We start from the raw sequence: 19859 nt of genomic DNA on the forward strand, positions 1-19859 counted from the left end.
ACACATGAGCTCTCTCTCTCTCAAATAAATCTAAAAAAAAAAAAAAAAAATCTTCTCAGGGACACCTGGGTGGCTCAGTCAGTTAAGCGTCTGCCTTTGGCTCAGGTCATGATCCCAGGGTCCTGAGATCAAGTCCCACATCGGGCTCACTGCTCAGCAGGGACTTTGCTTCTCCCTTTCCCTCTGCCACTCCCCCTGCTTGTGTGCTCTCTCTCTCTCTCTCTGACAAATAAATAAATAAAATCTTAAAAAAAAAACCCATAAACATTCTATCATATGAAGGTACACATTTTATTTAAACTTCCCTCATAGATGTATCTGGACTCCACCAGCTGTAACCGCAGAGTTGGTCAACTTCACACTCCCATCTGGACACAAACTTGGAAACTTCTAGCGTGCAGCTGTTCTCACTGGGCTTTGTTGTTGAGTTGAATGATGATGCTGATGGGGAGGAGAGGATGGGAGGACAGGAGGTGGCTGTCTCTGCATCCATCTCCATTTCCCTGTCCTTAGTGCTATGGATCTTACTCCTCTCTCTCTTTCGTCTCTTCTTCCTATTTGTTGCCTCAGTCTTAGCTGATTCTCTCTATTCTCCGCCCAAGAATATTTCTTGCTGAGGTGAGAAGTCTGATGCCAGTAGGAAAAGACACAAAGACTGTGACAGGAAGAGGCCTAAGAGAGGAGAAGCTTGGGGTACAGTCAGGGAAAGGCCACAAAGAAAAAACATCCAGACACTCAGAACGAGTAAAGGCCAAAGGTCAGTGCCATCCTAAGGTACAGCAAATTATAGCACTCACCTCATGTCTGAGTTTTAGAGAGCTCAAGGTAGTTGCAAGAAGAAAAGGAAAGTGGGGTAGTAGCAAATTGGAAAGTAAAATATAACAACGGGACAGTTCAGATAAGGCACTTGGAACAATGTCCAGCACACAGTTATTGCTCAATAATGTCAAGACATTGTTGTCATCATCATCACTGTTATTCTGTACCCCTTTGGGGAATCCCTTCTTCTTGCACAATCTTTCACAGTTGACTACTATTCCTAGGTTCCGTTAGCTAAGATTTCCAGTGATACTCCCTTGAATCAAGGCAGTGCCTTTCCAAGCAGAAAGCACAGCAGAAAACCATTATTTTCCTTTTTTAAAACACTTTTTTTCTCTTTGATACACCCTCACCTATCTTGTGCCAAGGGACTGATAAGAGAAATAATGGGATCCATCCAGTTGTCAGCTATAATTCCAGTACTGTCCATTTCTGAGCTCATCGTATTTACTTAGAAACTTAGGATCATCTCTTCTTCCTAAGCCTAACTTCTCTCTGTGATGCAGTCTTTCACAATTTGATAGAACCTGGAGCAGGTATCCCAAACACAGATTCCTCCAGTGGTCAGTGGGCTGAAAAGAAATGATTGCACTGAGCCCAGTGTATAGCGTTACACCCTGTCTAAAGGGGGGAGCAGCTAGTCAGCCATAGCAGTACGCAACCAGGCAAGAAAGGAGCCATGTCTGTCCGTTTTCAAGAGAAGCTACAATTCTGTATTTTTATCTGAAGTCTCCCATTTTTGAAATCTTGGAAACTAATTTAAAAATTTCTAAACATTGTGAGAGGCGAACACATCTGCAGACCACTGGTTTGCAACCTCTGACTCAAGGCATATTTATTTCCCATTCACAGAATCTTTTACCCATTTTGGTCCCAGCTGAATTTCCAATTACATAGCCCAGGCTGAGCTGCCACGATGATGTCTTTATTCTTGGGTAAAGCCACCCACCCTACTCCCAAAAAGAAGTAAAGAGGTTGCCTGCTCTTTTCTTCTAGTCCAGGAAATGCAATACCATCTGAGAAATAAAATTGTACCAAGACATTTTGGTAGAGAATTAGAAAAATCCTCCTGTAAGGAATTATACATGAAGTGTTTAGGCAAAACAGTAACTCCATTTATAAAGCTAATTAATTTCCCAAATCTATTCCAAAAGAATTTGCTAGCAAGGGCTACAACAAAAGAAATAATTAAGGCTGAATGTTCTAATTTTCATATTTGAAGAGAGAAATGGAAGGAGCTTTTTTATGAAATCAGAAGTTAAAAAAAAAAGATGTGAAACATCATCTCAAAACACTCATTTTAAGAAACAGTTTTAAACCCTTTGTTAAAGGAGTGAAAATAGACCCCAAAGTAGCAAGACGATAGTTTTAGTATTGCACTTTGTTTAAATTTTAAAATCTCCATTTTTACTTATTAATGTAATATAATATATATAATGGCTAAATTCCAGCATGCAATTTTTGTGTAAAGATATGCAATTCAATCTTATGTTTTGAGTGTAGACTTTCTGTTATTAATAATCTTGTGGTTTATTTGTTGAAGAAAAACACTTGTGGTTTTACTGTCTTTTTAGTATTAATTAGCATTAAAAGGATAACAGAAAGAAAACATCTTTCAGTGGGAATTGATAACAAAACTTTTGCAGTAAGAAAAGATACTACTTTTTTTTTTACCTCCCCAACAAGGGCTAAGAGCTTTTAACACTGTTGGGTTGCCAACTAGTCAAAATAGAGAACTACTCAATTTGGAAAATTAGCTGGCAGTAAGAAATTCGCTACAACAAAACATATAAAAGGTCTTTTGTTGCTTTGTTCGATTTTAATTTATATAAAAAGGTTGGACATCTATCCCAACCTTTTATTGATAATACTATATTATAGAGTAATAAATATGGTAGTTCAAGTATTATAATCCTATGGCTAATTTATGAGTAAGCTCTTGTTTATGTTGAATTTAAAGAACATTTTACTTTATCCAGTTTTTTCTTGATGACCATGATTCTTGTAAATGTAAAAAAATGATATCTGTATACTGTATACATAGATGATATAGTATATTGTTTTCTTCTCTCAACGGTAGCTAAAATGCGTGTAATTAAAAGCTAGACTTTAATAGGAAATAAAATTATTTTACTGATGAAATATGCATTTGGTAAAGTAATAAAAATGTTTGAGCACAATGCTTTCCATATAGACACATGCAAACATTTAAGCAGAATGCTTGCATATATTTAAGAAATCCTGTATTTGTTTAAAGAAATACGTGAATGAAAATGAAATGTTATTTGTTCCATTTCACTGTAGTGTTGCAAAGAAACACTTCAAATAATTACTATGTCAATAATTTAAATTTTGCATTCAAATTATCGTTTTTAACCTACATTTTACCCTTAGGTTTTATGCAGTTTGGGAGTAGAGGAGTTGGGTCATTGTTACTTAAAACAATGCATCACCTAGTTCTGGGGGGAAATTAACATAATTTGAATGGCCAAGGCGTAAAAATTAAACAAAGCATTATATTTACTGTCCATTCAATGCAAAAGTTCTAAGCAAATCTGCATTGAGAAATAATGAAGAACAGAATCGAGCCATTAACATAAGTATTGCTAATTAGAGACTGCATCAACATCCATTTTGAAGACCCTAAAAAAGCGGATACAGCTCTATTAAGGATCCATATTGAAAAGAAATGGACGTATGGTCTAAGCAGAAGTGCAAGGGCATAAATCCCACATGGTGATGTTGGAGCAAATTTATAATCCCCGGGACTTGTATAGTGCTGACTTCTAATTGAGGCTTTTATTTCATTTCATTCGCCTGGAAACAATTCGAGAACTACGTGTCCGAGCTCAAGCAGGGAGAAGTGTCTGAATGACGCCAAGGGCCGGACAGACGGGACGGCTTCCCCCTTCCACCCGCTACACCAAGAGACACAAAGCACCGCCCCCCGCCACCTCGGACCCGCCCGCCGCCGGCCGCCTGCTCTCTCCCTCGCGGGGGCAGGTGACCCCGCTGCGGCGGGGCGGCGGGGGCGGGGCGGGTCTGCTCCGCGCACCTCGCCGCGGGGCTCGGCTCGGGCCGCGTCCTCCCGCCCACCCCCGCCTCGACGGCCGCGGCTACCGACACGCGGGATCCCTCCGCCCGCGGCTCCTTCCGCGCCAAGTAGTGCGCCGGTTGCCGGCTTCCGCAAACGCGGGCCTCCCGGGACCGCGCCACTGTTCCCAGCGAGCGAGCAGACGCGTGGGGAGTTCTCAACTTTGGAGGGCCGCTCGGGCGGGCCCTGTTTTCAACTGGGGAGACGCGGCTGGCCCGGCTGGCTCAAGCAGAGCCCGGGCGGAGGAGCGCCTGGGAGCAGTAGGAGAACGAGCGGCCGCCGCAGGGCCGGGGAGGCAGGTGTCCCGGCGCCCGCCCCGCCCCCATCGCCAGCAGGAAGAGGAAGCAGCCGGGCCGGGCCCGCGGGCCACCCGCCGGGCCTCGCTGGGCGGGGGCGCCCTGGCTGGGCGGGGGCGCCCTGGCTCGGGGAGGCGCGTGACCTAGTTCGCCCCAAAGTGGATTTGACAGGTTGTCAGTCCGGCTCCCCGCCCCCACCGCCTTCCGGGTCCCTCTCCCCAGGCGCCGGCCCGGACGGCCGCCCGCGTCCCCGGCTCAGCCTCTCATTGGCCCTTCCGCTGCTTGGCGCCCCGCCCCTGCCTCAGCTCGTGTTCCCATTGGCCTCGAGCCTTCCAACGCCCCGCCCTAGCGTCTACTTCAACCCCCATTGGCCTTGAGCAGCCCGGCGCCCCGCCCCTATCTCTGTCAACCCCCCCATTGGCCTCAAGCCTCCCGGCGCCCCGCCCCCGCCTCTACTCGCCCACCCCCCCAACGTTGGCCTGGAGCCGCCGGGCGTCCCGCCCCATCCCGGCTCGCCCTCCCATTGGCTTCCCGCCCGGCGCCCCACCCCCTTTCCGCGGCCCCTCCTGAGGAGCCAGCCCCGGCTAGCAGCTCGCCGCGACGTCTGTGCGGGGTCCTCCGTGGCCGGCCTCCGTCGTCCTCCGAGTCCTGCTCCGGTCCCTCGCCTCTTCTCCACTCCCAGCATTCTCTGCCTCCCTTCCGGCTCCCCGGGAGCCGAGCCCCGCGGCGCGCCCGCTCCGCTGCTCCGCCTACCCCTGGGGTTCAACGTCCTGTGCTGCCCGCTCGCTCTCCTCCTTCCCCTTTCCACCTCTTGGCGTCACTTCGCTGCTCCTTTCTCCCCGAATAGGAGGCCGACGACGCCTTCCCCAGGTTTCCTCCCGGTGTCCATCTGTCGGGTCTTCAGCACTGGTCCCTTTCCACGCCCCACTCCTCAATTCCGCCCGCTCCCTCCCAGCCCCGCCCCCCGCCCGCGAACTCAGCCCGGGGGGACCGACCGCCCGGCGCAGCGGGCGGAGGGCTGGCGCAGACGCGATGCTTGTCAGTATTAAGGTGGCATTGCTTTGAGTTTCTGAAACGGAAAATGAGCTGAACTCCCAGATCCACCCAGACCTAGGATGGAGATTATAAAGGCCCGAGTGAGACTGCAGTGACAACGTTGATTATCCCGACAATTTAATACGTTTTTCCTCGGGGGGGGGGAGGGTATTCACGTCGATTGTTCATGCAGTATTCTGCTAACAATTTAAATTTTGTGTTCCTTCTAAAATTTGTGGTAGTTTTAAGTGGCCGCTTTTGACTCTAAGGATAAATTGAGAATTTATTGAGAATGCTGAGATTTGGAGCTAATCCCCAGACAAGTCTTCTGGCTTCAAACCCTTGATTATTCAAATGGGGAAACTCAAGTAGCTTTCCCAAGGCCATTGAAGTGGGAGATCTCAAACTTCAACCCAGGTCAGACACCAGGCTCATTAATATAGGTGGAAGAGTGGTAGACTGGTATTTCCAGCTGCATTGGCACTATACAAAGCCCCCACCATGTCCTCCAAGGCCCTTCCCTATAGGATCCTGGCTGCCTCTCCAGCTTGAGCTGGCTATACTCCAGGAACACTGACCACCTTTCTGCCAAACACTTTTTGCCACAGGGCCTTTGCACTTGCTGTTTTCCCTGACTTGTCTAGATCAGCTTTTCCTCAGACTGATATAGCTTAGCTCATGTGTCACTCTAAGCAGGCATTTCTGACAGAGTATCTAAAAGTATGGCCTCTCCCACCAGACCATATCACCCTGTTATTTCCTTCAGAGCATGACTATAGTTTGAAATCATGTTTATTTGCTTGTTATGGTCTGTTCTCCTTCACCTGCCCTCCACCATTAGGATGTGAACACATCTCTGGGACATAAGGTAGGTACTTAAATCCTTGATGAATAAATGAATGGTATTTTTTCTGTAATCAAATGGACTAACCAAACTGTCCATGTCTGATTCTGCCAAAATTGTGTAGACAATACCTGTAAGTAAGAGTTGGAAAAATAGCTATTCTGTTTGTAAATGTTTTGTTTCTTTAATTTGTGTGCTTCATTTCTGGCTATTTTTTGACAGGGAGAGTGAGAAACAAGGCCTTTTGCCCATCTCTTTTCCAGCTGTTCATAGCATGTCCTTACTGCCTTGCCCTCACCCTGACCCCAGGTAGGCAGATACTTGGCAGGCAACGCCTTCTTCCTTTGGGGCAGTCTCAGAGGCTCTTTGCTTGACAGAAGGTTGGGGTGGGGGAAGGGAAAGATTTCTGGTGCAGTGTTATCACCACGCTCAGCTGGAGCCCTGTCATCTTTCTGTCTTAGGCAGGAAAGCAGAATAGAAGGAAGCCCCTTCTAGTTTCCCCTTCCTCCCCTTCAGATGTACTTCTTTGGTCTGTTCAGCAGCTACAACTCTGATTTTTCTCAAGAGTCTTTGCACTGGGGTGCATTCTGTACTTGCTGAGGCCAGGGGAACCCTGGGTCCATTGGTGGAGAGTTGAAATCTAATCCTCACCTCCCCAAACAGGCAGTGCGAGCCTGGCAAAGGCTAGTAACTCTCTGGGTCTCCATGACCTCATCTGTCTTTGCCTGTGTTTATTGTTCAGTTTTAGGGATATAGACATCTCATAGATTTTAGCTGCTAAAAACTACTGGACCAAACAAGAATCCTGTGGCTTCCCCTTGGGGCCATAGAGAGGCTGCCAGAAGCAATAAAGACAATGCTTCCTGATTTATATCCGGCAGGAGAGAGTACACCTGCACCCAGGCCAGAATCCTCCAGTTCACCCTGGTTGGACCCTTTGGGCCTGGGCCCAGCCCTAGACCAGTGACTGTCACCTGGAGAACAGAAAATGTTGATCAGGTTAAACCAACAGCAGCATATTCTTAGAGCAGCGGCGGTGTTGGCTCCTGATAAGTGTGTGTGGAACTGAAATCTAAATACTTCTAGACGAGTAGGCGGAGGATGGATGATGAGCAGGTATTCGTCAGTGCCCCTGTAAGTCATTGGCACAGGGCACGGCAGGTGGGGACAGCTAATCCATGTTAGCAGGTCCTGTTGTCAGCGAAGAGAACATGGTGTGGGAGAATTAGCCTGGCACCAAAAGGTCTTCATCTCATATCCCTAACCTACTACTAACCACTAGCTTTGCAATTTCAGACAAATTGTGAAAATAATACCATTTTCGAAGTCGAAGAGGACTCAGAGGTCATAGGATTCAAGTCTTCACTGGACAGACTTGGAAATTGACACCCACAGAGGTTAGTTTGTGTCTCAGTTTCTTCCTTGGTGAAGTGGGCTGATGACACTAGTCCTATCTACAGTCACAGTTACCACGCGGCTCAAATGAGATAATGTTTACTAGGAAAGGTTTGAGAAAGTAACAGAAATGCTATTCTTATGCAAGCCATTTGTTTTAATTATTATTCATTTAGTAATAAAGCCTTACTAAAAGGAGAAAGGTCTTCAGGATAAGCTTCGTTGACTCCTGGAAATGAATAATAACACACAGGAAAAGAGGAAGGGGGGTCGGTGCGTGCGCTCATACCCGCACACACACACGCTTGTTTGGTAGTTGGAAAGGTGTCAGGCTACAGTTCAGGTGGGACCTGAGCTATGCCAATTAGGGAGTGGTGTGGGGAGCGGCTCTTAGGTGGAGGTAGGGTGTGGTAGCTGGTTATAAATTGAAGTTCTCTCATTTTGAGCGACTTTTGAGAGAGGAGAGTCACTCACTTGGAAGGACAAATCTAGTGCAAGGAGGAGGCAATCTGTCTCAGAGTAATCTTGTATTTATGTCTTACTATCCTGTGTTACTTCAGGTCCTCTGCAAAGTAGATGCCAAGACAGGATTGTCATGCAAGAGATTTATAGGAGGAAATATCTATGGGGAAAGAAAGGGGAGAGGTTTGGGGAAGGCAGAGAGATCTGAGCCCTGGGAAGGGAAGGCAGAGGGGCCAGAGTGGGTAGGAATGTCCCTGACTGCAGTGTAACTCAGAGATGGCTTTGGCCAAGCTGATGAGTGCTGGAGCCCGTGTTCCCTTCCCAGGGTTGTGGTGCTGGGTTCAGAGACCGGAAGCTGAGGGGTTCCGCCAGTTACCCTCCTTGCAGCAGGAGATCTAAGGGGTATTTTTACAGTCCCATTCTAGCCAAGTTTGCCTGTTTGAGATGCCTTGCCTATTGACCAAATTGAAATCTTGTTTCTGGGTAGTTCTGGGTTTTGTTTTGTTTTTTTTTTTAATTTATGTTTAAGTAATCTCTATACCCAATGTGGGGTTTGAACTTAAAACCCCAAGATCAAGAGTTACATGCTCTGCTGACTGATCCAGCCAGGTGCCCCTGGGTTGTTTTTAATACAGGGTTGGTGCTTTATACATGTTCATATTGCAATAGTAAATCCAACTGTGCCCCACTGTAACTTGAAATATAGTTAATTTACTTCCAGAACCCTCCAATCTCTACTATGCAGAAAGAGAGAAATGTTTAACTAGTGGCACTTCTAGAAACCCATTATTGGGGTGAGTCCAAAATAAAAATTTGTAAGGGTTCAGTAGGTAAAAGAAAAGGGAAAACTTCATGAAAGCAAAAAAGCTGAAGAGAGCTGGGGGGGGATGAAAGAAGAGAAATTGAATTTATGAAAAGGGAATCCAGATCTTGCGGACAAAATAGGGGATTATCTTCCTGAAATGGCCAGGAAAAAAACCAACATAGCCAAGACGTAAAAGGAAGAGACTAAGCAAGCATTCCAAGGAGCCACAGCCGGACAGCGGGGCCAAGATGGCGGTGAGCCACTTCCGGCATCTTCTTCTGCTCTGTGAGGAACTGCGCGTGCGCGAGCCCTTCGGGCTGGATTGACAGTGGCTGCGGGAGCTCGGGGGCCCTTCCAGAGGGTGAGGACACCTGGGCGACAGGGCCTCAGGCCCGGGAGCCTACTCTCACACACACAAGCACCCTCACCTGGAGACTCCTGCTTCTGTGGCCTGTCCGTGGGACATGAGGAGCTGATCCTCTCCACAGTCACCTCTCGATCATTTAAGGAGATGAGTAAAGGCTTGTGCAAGAAGCAGCAGGGGAAGCGGGAGGCCTGAGTGGGGCCTCATCCCGCACACTCACCTGAGCCTGGGGTCTTGTAGGTGGCCTTGTAAGTGAAGCTCCCCTGATTGCCTCATTAAAAAAAAAAAAAAAAAAAAAAAAGCAGCAGCCATAGAATAAAAGGCAAAGAGGATTACTCACTGTAATGAGACCAAGAGAAGTTGATGGAAAAAGTAGAAACCACAGACATCGACCTAAAGAAATGAGTAGAAAGTAGATGAAATGAACCAGTGGAGAAAAAAACAGAAAATAAGGGGGGAGGAAAGCAGTTCTACCTAATGAATTTGTAATATAATAGAAAATGGAATAAGCTGTAACAAAAAGAAAACTGAGAATATTTTCTCTGATTAAATATTTTTTACATTAATATTTCTATATTTTAAATCATTAACAATATTCTCATTCTCTCCTACACAGTGCTGGGGCGCCTGGGTGGTTCAGTTGGTTAACCGTGGATGGCTTGGTTTCAGCTCAGGTCAGGATCTTGGATCTTGGGTCTGGGATCAAACTCTGGGTGGGGCTCTGTGCTCAGTGTGGAGTCTGCTTCAGATTCTCTCTCCCTCTCCCTCCTGCTCAGTCTCTCTCTCAAAAAAAAAAAAATAGAAATACAGCAACAACCACATAGTCCCTGTCATATCATAGGACAAAATAAAAAATGTATGCAAAAAATCAGAAAGCTTAACTTGAGACGGCAGCTTGAACATCCCAGTCTCTATGGGTGGTACCTTTATGCTGTGATGCTGGACATCTGAATCAAGACTTTAAATTTCTTTTTTTGAGGGGCTCCTGGGTGGCACAGCAGTTAAGCATCTGCCTTCGGCTCAGGGCGTGATCCCGGCGTTCTGGGATCGAGCCCCACATCAGGCTCTTCCGCTATGAGCCTGGTTCTTCCTCTCCCACTCCCCCTGCTTGTGTTCCCTCTCTCGCTGGCTGTCTCTATCTCTGTCAAATAAATAAATAAAAAATCTTTAAAAAATAAATAAATAAATTTCTTTTTTTTTTTTTTTGAAAGATTTTACTTTCTTATTTGACAGAGAGAGAGAATGAATGGGGGGAGGGGCAGAAGAAGAGGGAGAAGCAGACTCCCTGCTGAGCAGGGAGCCGAATGTGGGGCTCTATCCCAGGACCCTGGGATCATGACCTGAGCTGAAGGCAGATGCCCAACTGACTGAGCCACCCAGGCACCCTAAGACTTTAAATTTCAATAAAGAACTCCTACAACTCAATGGCCCCCCCAAAAAATCAGATTAAAAAATAAGTCTGAATAGACATTTCTCTGAAGAAGAGGTACAGATGACCAACAGACACATGAAAAGATGCTCAACATCACTGATCGTTAGGGAAATACAAATCAACACCACAGTGAGATACCACTTCACACCTGTCAGAATGACTGATCAAAAAGACAGTTACAAGTGTTGACGAGGTTATGGAGAAAAGAGAACCCTTGTGCACTGTTGGTGGGAATGCACATAGGCACAGCCACTATAGAAAACACTGTGGAGGTTCCTCAAAAAATTAAAAATAGAACTATCATCTGATCCTGCAATTCAACTTCTGGGTATTTATGCAAAGAAAATGAAATCACTATCTTGAAAAGCTATCTATATCCCCATGTTCACTGCAGCATTATTTACAATAGCCAAGATATGAAAACAACTTAAGGCCATTGATGGATGAATGGATAAAGAAAATGTAATAACGTATATAGTTATAATTATCAATATAAATATATAGAATGGGATATTATTCAGTAATAAAAAAGGAAATTCTACCATTTGCAACAACATTGGTGGACCTTGAGAGCATTACACTAAGTGAAGTAAGTCAGATAGACAAATACTAGATGATCTCACTTATATGCAGAATCTTAAAAAAAAAAACAACCCACCTAAAACTAATGCATAGAACAGATTGGTGGTTGTCAAAGGATGGTAGGGAATGAAGGAGCGGGTGAAATGGGTGAAGTTGGTCAAAAGGTACAAATGTCCAGTTATAAATAATTCCTGGGATGTCATATACAGCACGGTGACTACAGTTAGTAATACTGCACCATGTTTTTGAAAGTTGCTAAGGGAGGGGCACCTCGTGGCTCAGTCAGTTAAGCGTCCAACTCGATTTTGGCTCAGGTCATGATCTCAGGGTCATGAGATCCAGCCCTGTGTTGGGCTCCCTGCTGGGTCCAGAGCCTGCTTAAAATTCTCCCTCTCCCCCTGCCCCTCCCCCCCTTAAAAAAAAGAAAAGTTGCTAAGGGAGTAGATCTTAAAAGTTCTAGTCATAAGAAAAAAAAATTGTAACTGTGAGGTGTTGGATGTTAACTTATTAGGGTAAACATTTCTATCATACATAGACCGACGGATACAGATTTGTAGTATTATGTTGTATACCTAAAATGAACACAATGTTATATGTCAAATACATTTCCATTTTAAAAAAATTAAATTCCAGGGGCGCCTGGGTGGCTTAGTTGTTGAGCGTCTGCCTTCGGCTCAGGTCATGATCCCAGGGTCCTGGGATCGAGCCCCACATCAGGCTCCCTGCTCAGCGGGAAGCCTGCTTCTCCCTCTCGCACTCCCCCTGCTTGTGTCCTCTTTCACTGTCTCTCTCCCTGTCAAATAAATAAATAAAATCTTTAAAAAAAATTAAATTCCAATAACATCTGTGTATGTTTTGAAATGTTTTCTATTCAGTTTTAGGAATTAAGGCATGCACAGATTCTTCTCAAAAGCTAATGTAAAAAATATCACAAGCAACTTTGGAAACTATTTTTCTCGTGAAACAATAATATTGCAATAGATTATTATACCTTTTGTAAACAAATCACATTAATAAAACTGAAATAGGTTTTTTATCAAAATGAAAGCAGGAATGAGGGNNNNACACGGGTGATTCAGTCAGTTGAGCATCTGACTATTGGTTTCGGCTCAGGCCATGATCTCATAGTTGTGAGATCGAGTCCTGCCCTGGGCTCCATGCTCAGCGTATGGGCTACTTGAGATTCTTTCCTTTTCCCTCTGCCCCTCACCCCTGCTCACATGCTGGCGTTCTCTCTGTCTCTGTCTCTGTCTCTCTCTCTCTCTCTCAAATAAATAAATAAATAAATAATAAAATCTTTTTTAAAGTGTAATAATGAAATGTGAACCATGTAATATTTTGCATCTATGCACAGAAGATTGAAATTGGCTGACAGATCTCATCTTTTCTGGAGGGGAAAACTTGTCCAGAGCTTGGTTGCTTCCCAAGAGAGTGAGCACTGGTAAGCTCCCAGAGAGGGACCTCTGCAGAGCTGGGGTTCTGAAGTCTGGGCATGGGAGTCAGAATACACAGGTATTAAGATGTTTGAAAAGATTAATGATGGTCTGGATATGAAAACTTTTTTTAAAATATTTTATTTATTTATTTGTCAGAGAGAGAGAGCTCACAAGCAGGGGGAGTGGCAGGAAGAGGGAGAGGGAGAAGCAGGCTTCCTGCTGAGCAACGAGCCCGATGCGGGACTCGATTCCAGGACCCTGGGATCATGACCTGAGTTGAAGGCAGATGCTTAACTGACTGAACCACCCAGGCATCCCTGAAAATGTTTTTCGTTGCGAGTTCAGTAAGGTTTAGAAAGGCTATCTTCCCTAAACTCACTGGGATCCACTTTTCATTTCTGATGCCTTCAGTGAGTTAAAAAGAAAACTTCTAGAGAGCCATTTAAAAAAATCTTGTATAATGAATGAAACCACATCTTGCATATGTGCTGCATTACAGAAGGAGTAGCACTGTGTTGCTGACCAGGATCTAGTCTCTCTTAGCTCTGCAATGACCAGCATCCTGCTCCCTTGCTGATGCGTGCAGGACACTGTCTGAATTCCTTACTCAGTCTTCACATTTGTAGAGAGTTTGAATTTTCAAGCCCTGAACTCAACGTATAAGAAGCATGTGTAGATGTCTTTCTGTAATTAAATAATTTCAATACTTCTTTTCCAACTTGCTTTCTACCTAATTATAATTAGAATAATTAATCTAGTTAATTCCAGGTAAATTTAGTCCCTTCACGTTTCTTTTCAGTCAGTCCAGACCTCAACCACGTCAGTTCTTGAGCTCCTCTTTCTTGGGGTACAGGAAAACCTGACTGCTCTCAGGTTCCCCTGCCCTTTCTTCCCACCACCACCTCCAGGCATTTCTGCTCCATCCCATCAGCACACGGAACTCTTCTTGGGCTCCAGAGTTCCTGATTGGAAGCAGAGAATCTCTTCTGTTCTCAGACCCCCAAACCATCCTGGAGATTCTATTGTCCTGACCTTTATTTCTGTCCTTAGAGCCCATTGGGAGGTGAGCCCCTTAGACATCTTGCCAGCATTTCCCTCATTCTCTCCCAGCCTCTTCCTCTCCCTCCCCAGTTAGGGAGGGGCTCTGTAGTGTGTGTGTGTGTGGGAGGGTGATGTTGTGGGAGAAAAGTTAGCTATTTTGGGGATCATAGAGATTCTGAGATCTGTGCCCACTGCAGGTTTTGGCATTTTAGCACAACAGGGACAATTTTCCCTAGTGGAGTTACCTCAGTCAGGTAATTGAGTATGAGGGGGACTGCCCCCGCCATCAGTTGATTCTTAACAGTGTCACTCACAACCCTCATGTTCACGGTGAAGCATCATTAACCGTTGGTTCCTGTTCCCGAAAGGCTCAAGCACAAGTGGAAGTGGTCTGGGGATGGGAACATGTGCAATTACATCAGTCCAGCTGACGGGGTCCAAACAAATCTTAAAACTCGTTTTGCCTAGAGCGCCTCGATGGTACAGTTGGTTAGGCAACCAGCTTTTGGTTTGGCTCCAGTCATGATCTTGGGGTACTGGGATCAAGCCCCGTGTCAGGCTCCACGCTCAGCCTGGAATCTGCTTGGGATTCTCTCTCCCTCTCCCTTTGCCCTCCCACTCATGCATGTGCTTTCACTCTTAAATAAATAAATCTTTAAAAACAAAACAAAAACCTAGTTTTGCTTATTTACAAATTAAATTGTTGGGTCCCTGAGCTTCCATATTCTATTTTCTTCCCGTTCAGATGTCCCAGTTTTGGCATTTTCGGGTTTTTTTCTCTTTAATCTTACCTTTCTCTCTCTCTTGGCTTTTGCACTAAAGCGACCTCAGACTTGTAGGCCAAGAAGGTAGAGCTCCCATCATAAGGGGCTGTCTTCAGAAGGGACTCTTGGGAAGAGGTTCATAGAGACAAAGGATTGAAACAAACTACTGACAATGCTTTCCTATCGGTTTGATCTTCTTTTCACAGTTTGGTATCAATTACTTTTTTTTTTCTCTTTAGGGCTCCAGTATTTTTGTAGGTTCCAATCTTGGGTCTGTGCTCTCTAGTGCCCAAATGGATGGAACATTTCTCACGACTCAGTCCCCTAGCCTCCACCGCCAAAGCCAGGCAGCCACGTCCCTCATTCCCCAGGACTCAGAAGTTTTCATTTTCCTTTCCTATTTTCTCTGGATCTTGTTTCTTTGCTCTCTGTTTGCCAGGTCAGCTCCGAGTCCCATAAAACAATGCCGCTAAACTGGAAGGGCTTGGGGTTGGAAGAACAGACAAGTCCCCCCACAGCAAGTTCCATAAAAAATGTGCTGCGGGAAGCGTCGTTTCTGAAATTCAGCTGCTTCTGAAGTTGAAGGGAAGCACATCTTGGAAGAGAAATATGTGGCCAACTCTGTGGGCCTTTGGAGAACTTGAGACCCTCGGTCCTGTAACCTTGGAAGCAGGATTGGGATCTAGTAAAACTGAGGTCAAATGCTGGGGAACTTCTCCAGAGTCAGCAGGAGAAAAGAAACAACTTGCCAGCTCATAGATTTTAACCCTTAAACAGAACACTTAACCATATTAAGAGGATACTCTAAGCATAATCAAGCTAGAGCTAATCGGGGTTATTGCTGAAATCAGTGCTTCCCAAACTTTAATACGCACCCATCCCCTGGGGCTCATGGTACAAAGCAGATTCTGACATAGTAGGTCTGGGCAGTGGGGGGTAGGGCTGAGAATCCACATTGGTGATCTGGTCCTGGCTCAGGGATCACACTTTGGGCAGCAAGAGCTCAGGAGGCAGGCTGTAGAGAAAGAGGTGTCCTCAACTGAAGCTATGAGGAACTCCATACCCAAGCACTTGGAGCTAATAGTGAACTCCCCATTCTGCTCCTCTTCCCTAAGCCCGGTCTACCAGCTGCCCCTGTGGTCACCTTCACTGTCCTCTGATGTTTCCTTCCCTTCTGGAGCAGCTAATGCTTTTTCAGGTACAAGAAGGGGAAAGCAAGTCTGGCTCATTCAGGGAGACTGATCTGAAGGATCCTTGGCAGTTCACAGAATTGAAGAGCTGACCCACCAGTCTTGGGATAGATGGGAACCAAGGCAGTTCAGGGGCCTGAGCAGCACGAGCTCCAGGCCCTCTCCGGCACATCCCATAAGATGCCCGAATTCTGCCTGTCTCCTCAAGTTTCAAGTTTGGGTCAGGTGTTTTTACCTTCAAAGTTCTCAGCATATGCCAGTTAAATTTGTGTCTGCTATCCCTTTCTTTGTTCTTTATAAGACTACCCTCGATCATTTTTTTTTTAAGATTTTATTTATTTGACAGAGAACGAGGCAGCAAGAGAGGGAACACAAGCAGGGGGAGTGGGAGAGGGAGAAACCCGATGTGGGGCTCGTTTCCAGAATGCTGAGATCATGACCTGAACTGAAGGCAGACCCTTAACGACTGAGCCACCCAGGTACCCCTATCCTCGATCATTTTAACTTGTATTGACATATATACAAATGGTGTCTGTGTGTGTCTGTATCTGTCTGTCCAGGGGCAAAGGAGATGTTAATGCTGCAATATGATTTCTCCCCAAATAAATTATCAAAAAATCCCCTGTATATCAAACTTAGGACTTTTAAAATACATGATCTTACATTGTTTGGATTACATATGTCTTGGATATATAACTAAAATGTTCTCTGTGAGCAAGAGCCATCTTTTATATATATAAAATGAACAAGGCTTTTTGTCTGGTTTAAAAAACACATTGTAAATTTTCAAAAGGCCCTTTGAGACATACTTTCTTTGTAATCATAGGGGTTATATCTCTGAAAACATCACAATAGAGGAATGTAAGATTGAGGTGATAAAACACCAAATAAGAGAATGGATTTTCCTCTTCTGTTTACTGTGTGATTTTGGTCGATCACTTTTTTCTGAAGCTCCTGCAACTGAGAGTTAGCCAAGCTCCTTTCTCATAAGTTTGTTTTGATGATTAAATAAAATTTATGTAAAGTTTGTTTGAACTGCTTTAAAAAACTAACTTTCTATCATCATCACTGTTATGGAATCTGAGACTATGAGAACAATATGGAACTTGGGGGAAATATGAAAGCACTTAGTTACATTCACTAAAATATAACGATGGAGACAAAACAAGGAAAGACACATCAAGGATGTTTTATAAACCTTTAATGAGAAGTAATGAGTATGGTTCTATACATTTCCATTTCCCATCTTTTGTTCACTAACAGCTTTTCAGGATTTCACTTCTTCCAAGTTTTAAAGGAATCTTTGCACATTTGTTTTGCTTTGTTGAAGCTAATATGCCCACTATAAGACATTTGTTTCTTGAGTCTGGTTCTCTTGCCAGATGCTTAGAGCATTTTTTTTAATTTTTTAATGATTGTAAGAGATTGCAGCTTCCCATCTCCTAGATTCCGTCCCTAGGTTCTGCTCTTTTCCCAGAGGCAGAATAACTTGGATGGTTAAAGTGGAAAAGGCTTTGGGTAATAATGTGCTGCTCTGCTCCCAGCTCTTCTCGCAATCCCTCTTCAGTGCCCAGGGGGATCCACCCCTAATCATAGCCGTACTGGGGATACTCTGCTGCCAGGTGCTCCCCAGTTCTCTCACCTATACAACCACCTTAGCGCACTTCTAAGGTGTGTGTTCTTTCGTTATCCATGCCAAGAATTTAATTTTTTATTTAATTTTATTATTTTATTTTTATTTTTATTTTATTGCTGCCTGCCGGTTCATTTTCCTTTAGCCTCCTCTTTTTCCCCTCCTTTTCTGCCCTAAAGTAACATGCCCTTCTTCTCCCAAATAATCACAACAGGAATGTGCAGCCATTCCTGTGAGCTGCAACCGATGTTCTCAGATTGCTAACGTGACATCTAGACAGAAATTCACATTATGTGGATATATTAGGATATCATGTGGAGATAACTCAAGTGGTTGGAAAGAGATTCCTGTACTTTTTTTTTTTTTTTTTGCATCCCCAAAGCCCAGGTACTCAATTTAAAAATCTTTAATAGGATTGAGTCCTGCTCTTTTTGGAGGAAAGGAACAGAATATGATGGAGAGAAACAGGAAATGAAAAAAAGTCAAGAATCTGAAGGGAAATAAATCAATGAAAAGGACTTTTAGCTTGTGGTCCTTTCTGCTGTTTTTGTCTAAAGAAACTGACCCTGATAGTACCAAACCTGGGGGGAATAAATACGGCAAACATTCTTTTTGGGGGAGATTGTGCCTTCCTTGGCAATCCCCATTTTATTGAGGATGTTGCTACTTAATTGTTCCAAGGAGTTGATTTTTTCACGGGAGATGGGCGTTCCCGTGCCTTCTGATGAACAGGATTCAAGTCCTGTTGATTCGTGGGACTTTTCCTGGCCACGATTTCATCTACATTCAGGAGCTGTAGAGCCACATCAGTTACCACTCGGAGTCCTTGGGCTTTGGCTACTAGGGTGTCCCACACCTCTTCCTTGGCCACGTTTATTATCCCCTCAGCCCCCACGCCTATCAGGAAGTTCCCGGCTTGGTGGGCGCAGCTCATCTCTGCCATGACCTCCGAGACCACTAAGCCTGCGTTCTCCGCCAGGGTTTCAGGAAGAGACTGAAGGGCCTGTGCAAATGCTAGGAAGGCCGGGCCATTAGGCCCTTCCAATTTGCTACCTTTTTCCGAGAGTATTTTTGCCAGAGCCATCTCTGTGGCCCCAGCTCCGGGGATCAGTCTGGGATCCTGACACAACTGGAAATAGGCATCAATGCCATGGTAGACAGCCTGCTCTGCACTCTTTAGCCCCTCAGCTGTGGCCCCCCTGAGGACCAAGGTGAGGGCGGGGGTGCCTGCACATTCCCATTCAAATATTACAACGGAGCCTTCCCCCAGCTCCTGCTGATATACCCTCTGGCACTTCCCTGGCTTCAGGGGAGGAAGCAGATAGGGCATCAAAGGTGTGCCCAGCACCTCACTCAAGTAAACTATGTCCGTCCGGGACCTAGCTTGAATCACCATGATGCCGTACTTATCAGCCTTCGTCAGTGTGTTCTCATCGATGTCCCCCCATACCACCGCCACATTAATACATGCAGTTTCCAGTTGGGCTACTTGCTTTTCTATCAACTGTTCATTTCTTTTCCTGAATTTACTTAGGTCATCAGGACTAGAGAGACGTGCGGTTGCAGGAGCGTTTGGCCTGGCAGGACCAAAGGCGCAGACAAAGAGAGCCACCCTGGCTCCCGTCAGCACCGCGGTCACCTGCCCGCAGGGGTTCGCACACAAGGCCAGCCCCGGGAGCAGGCACGAGTCCTCCAGCCTGCCCCCTCGCAGGGTGCACACCCCCACGCGCTCGCGGTGGAGGCTGCCGTCCAGCTCCTTGGTGGCCCAGCACGCGTGGGCCACCAGCTTGGTCAAGTAGTCCATCTGGGACGCGGTGTGGGTGTTCATCACCGAATAGAGGGCCCAAAAGGGATCTTCCAAAGGCCCCAGGGAGCGGATCGACAGGGAGGGCAGCAGGGCCAGGGTCTCGGCGGTCGCGGCGGCGTAGGCCTGGCGCAGCTGCGAGCGAGGCAAGCCGGCGCGCAGCAGGTGCTCGGCCTGCTGGAGCAGGGCTTCCGCCAGCAGCACCACGAAGGCCGCGCCGTCGCCGCTGCTCTCCGCCTGTGTGTGCGCTGCTTCGCGCAGGAGCCGCGCGGCGGGGTGCTCCAGCTTCAGGGCCCGGAGGATGGCCGCGGCGTAGCCGGTGAACACGTTGGTTCCTCGCGCGGTGACCAGCAGTTTCTGTCGGCCGTGGGGGCCGTAGCAAGGCCGGATGACTCTGGCCAAGGTCTGCGCCGCGGGCACGCTGCTGAGCAGGTGCCGCTCTTGCGCTCCTGGGCTCCTCGCGCGCCGCCTCGGCCCGGGCCCCAGGCGCTCAGGCAGCTGCAGCGGCGCCGAGGTGGCTCTGCTGGCCATCACCTGCCGAGTGCGGGACCCTGGCGGGCCGGCTGCCCAGGCGCTCTAGCAGCCGGGGTGAGGGCTCCCGGGAAGCCGATCTTTGACACTTCTCAAGGGGTCAGTGGAAAAAGGAGCCGAGTGCCCGCGCCCCCTCCCCCGGCCCCCCCTGGGATCTGGAGAATTTGGCGCTCCAGGATCCGGTGCAGGGATGATCTGCTGAGAGCTCAGCCCTCAACCACTCCCCAGATTGATCTGTAAGGATCGGGGCTCGTGGGGCCTCTGAAGCTGGGAGCTGAAACAGACATGACCGTGATGACGTCACAGAGCGGCCCGTGGAACGGGGGGGGGGG

At 46.5% G+C, this 19859-nt stretch overlaps 1 protein-coding gene and 2 long non-coding RNA genes across 4 annotated transcripts in view; 1 reads left to right on the top strand and 2 right to left on the bottom strand.

The window, feature by feature from the left end:
- Nucleotides 1–274: 274 nt before the first annotated feature.
- LOC121105776 lies at nucleotides 275–5051 on the bottom strand. The gene is made up of 2 exons (XR_005838437.1): nucleotides 4963–5051; nucleotides 275–441 (listed from the first exon to the last, which is right to left on the bottom strand). It is a non-coding gene; the product is annotated as an uncharacterized LOC121105776 (long non-coding RNA).
- A 924-nt stretch (nucleotides 5052–5975) lies between these two features.
- LOC103660936 overlaps nucleotides 5976–19859 on the top strand; it is a 17262-nt gene continuing 3378 nt past the window's right edge. The window contains exons 1-4 of one of the 2 annotated variants that reach the window (XR_005838436.1): nucleotides 5976–6112; nucleotides 6311–6397; nucleotides 7385–7485; nucleotides 8916–9415. This is a non-coding gene — a long non-coding RNA (uncharacterized LOC103660936). Of the gene's footprint in view, nucleotides 6113–6310; nucleotides 6398–7384; nucleotides 7486–8915; nucleotides 9416–19859 lie in introns of those variants that run through there. The other variant, XR_567947.2, reaches the window with a different exon arrangement.
- Nucleotides 17670–19803, bottom strand: CCT8L2 (chaperonin containing TCP1 subunit 8 like 2). The gene has a single exon (XM_008688643.2). The coding sequence runs from the start codon at nucleotides 19525–19527 to the stop codon at nucleotides 17860–17862; it is 1668 nt and encodes a 555-aa protein (XP_008686865.2). The 5' UTR covers nucleotides 19528–19803; the 3' UTR covers nucleotides 17670–17859.

This window comes from Ursus maritimus, unplaced genomic scaffold, assembly GCF_017311325.1.
Source record: "Ursus maritimus isolate PB19 unplaced genomic scaffold, ASM1731132v1 scaffold_3, whole genome shotgun sequence".
Taxonomy (NCBI): Eukaryota; Metazoa; Chordata; class Mammalia; order Carnivora; family Ursidae; genus Ursus; species Ursus maritimus.